Here is a 10,192-nt window from a genome sequence, read left to right on the forward strand (position 1 = left end):
TCATAGTGTAGGTTTTAATTTCGAAGTTTAATCGATGGAAAATCTGTCAATGCAAGACACGGTAAACATATGGGTGGAGAAGTGATTTATTGTGAAGTTATGTACACATACTTGTAACTGTGCTTCATTGAATGTCAGTCATCTTTAAGATGGTGTTGGCATGTCAACAGTCTTTAATGTCACCCATTGTGCTGACACAATCACATGTTTTGTTTAACAAGGTTAATAGCACCATGGCACGCACCTTTACAGCTGTGAGAATAATCTGGCGTAGGTTTATGTTGCTGTTAAGCATTCCTGGACACAACATTTGAGTCAAGCCTTTATGTACTCTAATCTACTAAAAGTCAGCGATAATAGAAACAGCATGTTCACAAATCAATGTGCAAAAATGTATATTTTCAACAAACGAGTTTAAGAATAAGAGATGTTTGGAAAGTCCACAGTGTTTGTATTAAAAGCAGCACTTAAAGAGCAGGGGAATGGGTTCGACTAGAGTTTCACACACATTTGTGTCTGCCTGTTCTAGTGATAATCAGACCATCTTAATCCATACACCACAACTTTCCATAGAACCTGACGCTTTACCTTCTACACATAGCATCTAGGAGTGTGTACTGTATTTACCGGTCCTTTATGTAGTCACACTGTTGACTTTACATTGTAGTGAAAGGAGAATTAAATCAACATCTGTCTGCTAGCAAATGAAAAGTCCAGCACGATTGGATGTGCCAAAATACTTTGTCCTGAAATGAGAATTCAAGCAGAGATGAGGGCATATAAATAGAATTCATAGGGCAGTCACCTACAGCAAAAGCAACAGTTGGGTGGTGCATTTAAATGTTTTCTTACAACATCTCTTTCTTGCTTCACCTACACAAAAATGCATGATATTCAATGTGCTCCATTTCTATGACCGTGGCCAATGAAGTTGATAGAGGTTGCCACTAACTGTTGAATCAAGGGTAAAATATATGTTTTATCCTCTTGACTTAAAGGTTAAGGTTAGGATTTGCAGTTAAGGAATCGAATTGTAGATATGTGGTTACGGGTAACTTCTACCTCGACCTCGGCAGTGGTGGTGCTGTGAGGAACCTTCCTCCCTGTCTCAAAGGAAGCTGTCTTCACCAGAAACGTAGGAGAAGCCATTGAATGCGTTAGAGCTGCTGGTGCCGGCGTTGAGCTCAGGGGTGCGGCCCACTGAGTTAGGCACCATCTCTCTGGTGAACTCTGGGTCTATGTGCTGTGTGTCCGCTGGCCCTTTCTAAAGGAGAAGAGAGAGGGGACTTGTTAGGAAATAGAGGGGAGTGCTAGAGAAAAGAGGTAAGATTGAAAGTTACAAAGATGAGGTAGTGAAAGAAAGTTTTAGAAAAAAGCAGTGAATTTTGAAGTTATAGAAGATGGTAAGAAACACCTGGCAGCACAAACAACTCACCACATTGGGGTTGTATGGAGGAGTGATTCTCTTGTGGTACAGGTCATCCCAGTTAATCGGGGAGAAGAACACATGGTTCTTTATTTGTAGCTGTAAAAAAGAAAAAAAACTTTTCACGATGATATAAGACATGACCAGTGTATAACTCACTCAAAATGTGTGAAACACTGTAAACGGCAATGGCATAGTGTGCGTCAGAAATGCAGTGGTGGAGAAAGTACCCAATTGTCATACTTGAGTAAAAGTAAAGATACCTTAATAAAATGACAACTAAAAGTGAAAGTCACCCTGTAAAATAATACTTGAGTAAAAGTCTATAAGTATTTGGTTTTAAATATATTTAAGTATCAATATAAAAAGTATAAATCATTTCACATTCATTATATTAAGTAAACCAGATGGCACCGTTTTCTTATATTTTAAATGTACGGCTAGCCAGGAGAACACACCAACACTAAAACATTTACAAATGACGCATGTGTGTTTAGTGAGTCCGCCAGATCAGAGGCAGTAAAGATGACCAGGGATGTTCTCTTGATAAGTGCGTGAATTGGACCGTTTCCCTGTCCTGCTAAGCATTCAAAATGTAACAAGTACTTTTTGGGTGTCAGCGAAAATGTATGGAGTAAAAAGTACATTATTTTTGGGGGGAATGTAGTGAAGTAAAAGTTGTCTTAAGTACAGATTCCCCCAAAAAGTACAGATTCCCCCAAAAATGACTTATGTAGTGCCTTAAAGTAGTTTTCCTTAAGTACTTTACACCACTGCAGAAATGGCGTATAGTGGACTACTTTTGATCAGAGCCCACGTAGGGCTAGAAAGGGAATAAGGTGCCATGGTCCATGGACACGGTCCAGTCAGTAACTCACAAAGTCAGCGATGGCTCCCAACCTGCGGTGCTGGTCTTTCTGCAGGAGGCCCTGGAGCAGACTACAGACAGCACCTGACTTCCCTGGGGGCAGCGGCAGAGGCTTGTGTAGGATGCCATCGTACATCTCAGAAACGTCCCGGCTGTAGAACGGGGGCTAGAAAACCAGAAACAGGGTGAGTAGAGCAGAGAACAGACACAGTACTGTAGCAGCCAGCTACTCCAGAAGCATTTCCTGAAGTTGGTAACATAATTGTCTTGGACATTTTCTGCACGTGTAAACAATATTTGGGTTGGCCTTAGATTGCGCTAAGTACAGTAGCTATATAACATTGAAAAACTTACAAGACTATAGATCATCTCATAGAGCACAGCTCCCAGACACCACCAGTCCACTGTGCGGTCATAGGGCTCCTTACGCAGAACCTCAGGGGCCAAATACTACAGAGACAGAGAGAGTTAAATAAACAGATATATACTGTGCCTTCAGAAAGTATTCACACCACTTTACTTTTTCCACATGTTGTTGTGTTACAGCCTGAATATAAAATTGATTAAATGTAGATTTTGTTTTAATGATCTTGTCACGCAATAAAATGCAAATTAATTACTTAAAAATCATACAATGTGATTTTCTGGATTTTTGTTTTAGATTCCGTCTCTCACAGTTGAAGTGTACCTATGATAAAAAATTACAGACCTCTACATGCTTTGTAAGTAGGAAAACCTGCAAAATCGGCAGTGTATCAAATACTTGTTCTCCCCACTGTATATATACATTGAATATCCCTTCGAGCATGGTGCAGTTATTAATTACACTTTGAATGGTGTATCAACACTCCCAGTCACTGCAAAGATACAAGCGCCCTTCCTATCTCAGTTGCCGGAGAGAAAGGAAACCGCTCAGGGATTTCACAGTGAGGCCAAAGGTGATTTTAAAACAGTTAAAACAGACTTTAATGGCTGTGATAGGAGGTAACTGAGGATGGATCAACATCATTGTAGTTACTCCACAATACTAACATAAATAACAGAGTGAAAAGAAGGAAGCCTGTACAGAATAAAAATATTCCCAATAAGCCTCTAAAGTAATACTGACAAAATGTGGCAAAGAAATGTACTTTCTGTCCTGAATTCAAAGTGTTATGTTTGGTACAAATCCAACACAACATATCACTGAGTACCACTCTTCATATTTTAGCATGGTGGTGGCTGCATCATGTTATGGGTATGCTTGCTATAAGCAAGGACTAGGGAGTTTTTTTAGGATACAAATAAATGGAATAGATCTAAGCACAGGGAAATCCTAGAGGAAAACTTGGTTCAGTCTCCTTTCCAACAGTCACTGGAATACAAATGCACCTTTCAGCAGAACATCTACCTAAAACACAAGGCCAAATATACACTGGAGTTGCTTACCAAGACGAATGTTTGTGAGTGGCCTAGTTATAGCTTTGACAAATTGGCTTGAAAATCTATGGCAAGACTTGAAAATGTTTGTCTAGCAATGATCAATAACAAATTTGACAGAGCTTGAATTTCTTTTTACAGAATAATATACAAATATTGTACAATCCAGGCTCTTCGAGACTTAGCCAGAAAGACTCACAGCTGTAATCGCTGCCAAAGGTGATTCAACATGTATTGACTCAGGGGTTGAATACTTATCTAGTCGAGATATATTAGTATTTTATTTTCCATGAATTGAAAACAAATGTTAGAATTTTATCTAGATCTTAGATAAAAAATAAAAAAAATTAAATACATTTTTATCTCACTTTGTAACACAACAAAATGTGGAAAAAGTCAAGCGGTGTGAATACTTTCTGAAGGCACTGTATAAGGTTGAAGTCGGAAGTTTACATACACCTTAGCCAAATACATTTAAACTCAGTTTTTCACAATTCCTGACATTTAATCCTAGTAAAAATTCCCTGTCTTAGGTCAGTTAGGATCACCACTTTATTTGAAGAATGTGAAATGTCAGAATAATAGTAGAGAGAATTATTTATTTCAGCTTTTATTTCTTTCATTCCATTCCCAGTGGGTCATAAGTTTACATACACTCAATTAGTATTTGGTAGGGTCAAAAGTTTCGGGTAGCCTTCCACAAGCTTCCCACAAATAAATTGGGTGAATTTTGGCCCATTCCTCCTGACAGAGATGGTGTAACGGAGTCAGGTTTGTAGGCCTCATTGCTCGCACACGCTTATTCTGCCCACACATTTTATATGGGATTTAGGTCAGGGCTTTGTGATGGCCACTCCAATACCTTGACTTTGTTGTCCTTAGGCCATTTTGCCACAACTTTGGAAGTATGCTTGGGGTCATTGTTCATTTGGAAGACCCATTTGCAACCAAGCTTTAACTTCCTGACTGATGTCTTGAGATGTTGCTTCAATATATCCACATAGTTTTCCTCCCTCATGATGCCATCTATTTTGTGAAGTGCACCAGTCCCTCCTGCAGCAAATACCCCCACAACATGATGCTGCCACCCCCATGCTTCACGGTTAGGATGGTGTTCTTCGGCTTGCAAGCCTCCCCCTTTTTCCTCCAAACATAACGATGGTCATTATGGCAAACAGTTCTATTTTTGTTTCATCAGACCAGAGGACATTTTTCCAAAAAGTACGATCTTTGTCCCCATGTGCAGTTGCAAGCCGTAGTCTGGATTTTTTATGGCGGTTTTGGAGCAGTGGCTTCTTCCTTGCTCAGCGGCCTTTCAGGTTATATCGATATAGGACTCGTTTTACTGTGGATATAGATACTTTTGTAGCTGTTTCCTCCAGCATCTTCACAGGGTCCTTTGCTGTTGTTCTGGGATTGATTTGCACTTTTTTCGCACCAAAGTACGTTCATCTCTAGGAGACAGAACGCATCTCCTTCCTGAGCGGTATGACGGCTGCGTGGTCCCGTGGTGTTTATACTTGCGTACTATTGTTTGTACAGATGAACGTGTTACCATCAGGCGTTTGGAAATTGCTCCCAAGGATGAAACAGACTTGTGGAGGCCTACAATTTCTTTTCTGAGGTCTTGGATGATTTCTTTTGATTTTCCCATGATGTCAAGCAAAGAGGCACTGCGTTTGAAGGTAGGCCTTGAAATACATCCACAGGTACACCTCCAATTGACGCAAATGATGTCAATTAGCCTATCAGAAGCTTCTAAAGCCATGACATCGTTTCCTGGAATTTTCCAAGCTGTTTAAAGGCACAGTCAACTTAGTGTATGTAAACCTCTGACCCACTGGAATTGTGATACAGTGAATTATAAGTGAAATAATCTGTCTGTAAACAATTGTTGGGAAAATTACTTGTCATGCACAAAGTAGATGTCCTAACCGACTTGCCAAAACTATAGTTTGTTATCAAGAAATTTATGGAGTGGTTGAAAAACTAGTTTTAATGACTCCAACCTAAGTGTATGTAAACTTCCGACTTCAACTGTATAGAAGTACATGTGACTATTAGACATGCGTTATCCTTAACATATAATTGAGCACAGACGCAATCTCAGGGCTATCCCTCACCTCAGGGGTTCCACAGAAAGTGGACGTGGTGGTCTCCGGCTCCACTCCCTCTTTACACAGCCCAAAGTCTGTAAGTACCACATGGCCCTGGAACACACGTTTTAAGCACCATCCCAATATTACAGGAACTTACAGACTGCATATGATCCTGTATTGTGAACTCTTGAACTATCTTCTCTAAGATGAGAAGGAAGTGAGTTGAGATATTGAAAACAAGCGAAGAACATTACATCCACTTATGAGTCAACACTTACCTGAGAGTCTAAGAGAATATTCTCTGGCTTTAGATCTCTAAATAAGAACAAGAAAATATATTTGGTTTCACTAAACCTCAATACTGTACATAATAATGTGTTGTTTATACCTGAATATGTCCTTGTAAACTGTGTCTGACCTGTAAACGATGTTGAGGGAGTGAAGGTAGCCGATGGCACTGGCTACCTCAGCAGCATAGAACCGAGCCCTCGGCTCCAAGAAGCACCGCTCCCTCTGCAGGTGGAAGAAGAGCTATGAGAGAGAGAAAGAAATGTTAGAGATAGAGGGAGAAAGGAGAGAGAGAGAAAACAGTTATGACATGTTGTTTTAACTGTCAGTACACTTGACTCTGACGAAGCATGTAATATTACTACTGTTACATTATTACCTCATAATAACGCCGTGATACAGAGACTTTGGACTGAGCCAATGATAAAAGGGGAGTAATGTGTTTGTTGTCACTACACCGATTGAGCCAAGGGCTTGAGGCTATGCCACACTGCATTGCTGCTTCTGTGCTGTCAATAGCTTGGTAGCTTTAATATAAATAAAGGATTACTTATTGGGAACATTGCTATAGTCCACTCCTTTTATCATTTGCCATATCCAACCAGTCAAATGAAACCTGAGAAACAAGACCCAGGGCCATTAGCTAGCTACCTCTCCCCCGTTGACATAGTCGAGGACAAAGTAGAGCTTCTCTGGGGTCTGGAAGGAGTAGTGGAGGCCCACCAGGAAAGGATGCTTCAGGCTCTTCAGCAGCACGTTCCTCTCTGCCATTATATTCTTTTGCTAGAGGACACAAAGCAGCATTGAACCAGCGGACACGAGGCAGAAGGCAGGACACAGCAGAATACAGGCCTCTGTCACCACCACTGCTTCGGCCCCACGCACACGACAAGAGACGATATACAGAGAGGGGCATAGAACACCTCTTTCCTACAAGGTCCTCAGTGTTATTTATGCTGCTGAAAGTGCAGCCACCTACACACTAGTGTTCTCCACTTTAGCTATGGCCCTGGTTTCCAAGGCAGGCAACAGGCTCTCAGTATATAAAGTAAGTTGGCTTCATTGAGGTAACACTTCACTTGAGGAGGGAGTCATTCTTTTTGCAGGACTGAGTAGTCTGTCAGACAACTATAACGTGTGTCTGTAAGTAGCTCAGAAAGTCCAAGATTAATTTGCTGATTGTTATAACTATCAAGTGATACAAAACCCAGGGAATATAACAGTAGTGATTATGGTAATGTACAGTATGTATGAAACACAAAACAGAGACTGGGGGCTGTAAAATCTTTCTGTCGGAGTTCAAAGGACAGAACACACTTCAGATTAGATTAGATGTTATCTTAGAAACACAACACAGGTTTAGGCTAAACCAGTTCTGCTACACAATGAAAATCATACACACATTGAATATATACTGACATGAAGGGTTTTGCTAGTGTAATTGAGTTGACCTTTAAAACAGAAAACAAATAAACTATATGCGAGTTTGTTGTGATAATGAATAACAAAATTAAAAGTTTATAGACCAACCTCCTTTTTCTTCAGGATTACTTTCTTCTGTAGAACTTTCACAGCATAGAATTTATTGTCAGCTTTGAGCTTGGCGAGCAGGACCTGGATGCAGGGTGGTTGTCAGTACATTTCTGATTGTTTCCTCAAAACGTCAACTCCTAATATGACACTCTCTTATCATAACCCTATGTTAAAAATAGAAGGGCAATGAGTACACACATAATATATTTTATTATCTGTCACACAGAATATAGAAAAAAGTAATTGACACAATGAAGAAGGACTGTGACTGAACTGGAAGAATTAAAAATGGCTGCTCATCCTGAGTACAATTTGTGAAAACTATCCTCATTCATTGTTTCATTGTTTGGTTTTGGCCTTTTCATCAAGGTAACCTTAACAGTCCTGCATAGACTAAGTTAATAATTGATGAAGGCATGCAGCCTTTTATCAGGCAAACAGCAGTCTTACCTTCCCAAAGGTCCCTTTTCCAATAACAGCCAAAAAGTCAAAGTCAGTGGGCTTGGCACTGAAACAAGACAGGAATGATGACACAGATATTTGTGTCATATGGATGGACATAACACCTATCGTAACAGGTTATGGCAGAGACAACGTCTCGCAACATGACTGGTATGATCCATGAAATAACATTTTTAATCAAGCCTCAAAAACACGTGTACAGCAATGTACACTGAGTGTACAAAACATTAAGAACACTTTCCTAATATTTAGCACCCCCCTCTCTACAAGGTGTTGAAAACATTCCACAGGGACACTGGCCCAAGTTGACTCCAATGCTTCCCACAGTTTGGGTAGTGGACCATTCTTGATCTATACAGGAAACTGTTGAGCGTGAAAAACACAGCAGCGTTGCAGTTCTTGACACAAACCTGGTGCGCCTGGCACCTAATACCATACCCTGTTCAAAGGCACTTAAATCTTTTGTCTTGCCCATTCACCCTCTGAATGGCACACATACACAATCCATGTCGCAATTATCTCAAGGCTTAAAACCTTTTCTTTAACCTGTCTCCTCCCCTTCATCTACACTGATTGAAGTGGATTTAACAAGTGACATCAATAAGGGATCATAGCTTTCACCTGGATTCACCTGGTCAGTCTATATCATGGAAAGAGGATGTTTTGTACACTCAGTGTATGTTGTGGTTGCAATGAATGAATATGACATCAGGACCACAATTCCATTGGTAAAGGGTTGCCAGATGTCAGTTCTACATTGTGGATCATTGAAAGCCATGATTCTTAATATTGTACATACTGTGGGTTTGCTGAAGGTCCCAGGTTGACCTCACTGAGGGAGGAGGATGGTGATCTAAGCTAGATGACACATAGAAAAAAGATGAATGATGGAGCAAAGCGGTGTAAACAACCAGTAACCAAAACTAGGATAAATCCTTAATTGACTGCATTTACACAACGGCCTGGTTGTCCGTGGTTGGACACCACACCACAGAAACACTCACTGGATTAGAATTTGCCATGGTCTTGGTCCATTCCGTGCTCACCGGGGAACCTACATCAGTGTTTCATAGACCTGTCATTGAAAAAAGGACACAATAGGAACATCATGACATGATAGCACCCCCATCTGTGTGTGACGCTACTGCTGGTCCCCCTATGCCAGTCTGACCCTGAGAAACTGGTTGTTCTGGTTTGAAACCCAACACAGGCACAACGAAGGACATTTGGTGTTTTGAAGAGTTCATATCAGTGGACACGTTTACATGGTAAATATTATTTTGCCATTCCCACGTCCACAAATGTGCAGAGGATGGCTTAGGTCATGACTTAAACCAATTCAAACCTCCCCCACACAGTCACTTGCCAAGAATGGATGAATGTTTTGAAATGTTCCTTCCTTGATCTTGGGAAATGTTTAACCTTTAGGTCTACTGAATAAATACAGTAACCTCTACTTTAACTAAATACAATATTGTGGATCAGTCATATGTCCTCAAGAGTAGATTGAATTTTGCTACAGTAGAGGTGTGAAAAGTTAGTTAGAAACTCATTTGAAGGTTGATAACTATTTACAGTCAAGTGTATTACCCATCTAATCAGAGGTATGGAATTATTATAGGCATTATATTCTCAAACTACACCATTGTTGTGAAATACATGCAAATGGGGTGCAAACAAACTATTAAAAATTCAGCAGACCTTTTATGACAGCATAAAAGGGTCTAATATAGACTACTAGCCTATTCATGTTTACCGTTGTATTCCTCGAGTGTTTACAAAGGCTATTTCGAGTATTTCAAAAGGCTTCGAGGACATTTTCCAAAGTGTTATAGAACATGATAAAACTGTATTTCAAACAATTCACCATAAATGTAAAGACATAAAAGGATCTATAGGCTACTGTAACATTATATAGTCCATTCTGTACATTCTCAACCTACCTTTTGTGAAAGTTAAAACGAAGCTTAGGCCACCTGTCGCAGGTGCGTGCAGCTGGAGTGATGTCTTGTCGACTGACTGAAGCCCCGCAGATAGACTCAAGTGTCCCAGCTCAGAGCACAGCACTGTTGTCCTGCATTAGGCTACAGATTTCAG

At 40.3% G+C, this 10,192-nt stretch overlaps 1 protein-coding gene across 1 annotated transcript; it reads right to left on the reverse strand.

The window, feature by feature from the left end:
- Positions 1 to 70: 70 nt before the first annotated feature.
- LOC139542767 (serine/threonine-protein kinase Sgk2-like) lies at positions 71 to 10,192 on the reverse strand. Its single transcript, XM_071348584.1, has 13 exons — positions 10,039 to 10,192; positions 9,100 to 9,170; positions 8,895 to 8,953; positions 8,084 to 8,141; positions 7,631 to 7,714; positions 6,752 to 6,883; positions 6,231 to 6,343; positions 6,091 to 6,127; positions 5,837 to 5,923; positions 2,649 to 2,744; positions 2,305 to 2,460; positions 1,436 to 1,525; positions 71 to 1,264 (listed from the first exon to the last, which is right to left on the reverse strand). Exons 2-13 carry the CDS (start codon positions 9,115 to 9,117, stop codon positions 1,109 to 1,111), a joined length of 1,086 nt encoding a protein of 361 aa, XP_071204685.1. The 5' UTR covers positions 9,118 to 9,170; positions 10,039 to 10,192; the 3' UTR covers positions 71 to 1,108.

The sequence above is a fragment of the Salvelinus alpinus genome, chromosome 17 (assembly GCF_045679555.1).
Source record: "Salvelinus alpinus chromosome 17, SLU_Salpinus.1, whole genome shotgun sequence".
NCBI classification, from domain to species: Eukaryota; Metazoa; Chordata; class Actinopteri; order Salmoniformes; family Salmonidae; genus Salvelinus; species Salvelinus alpinus.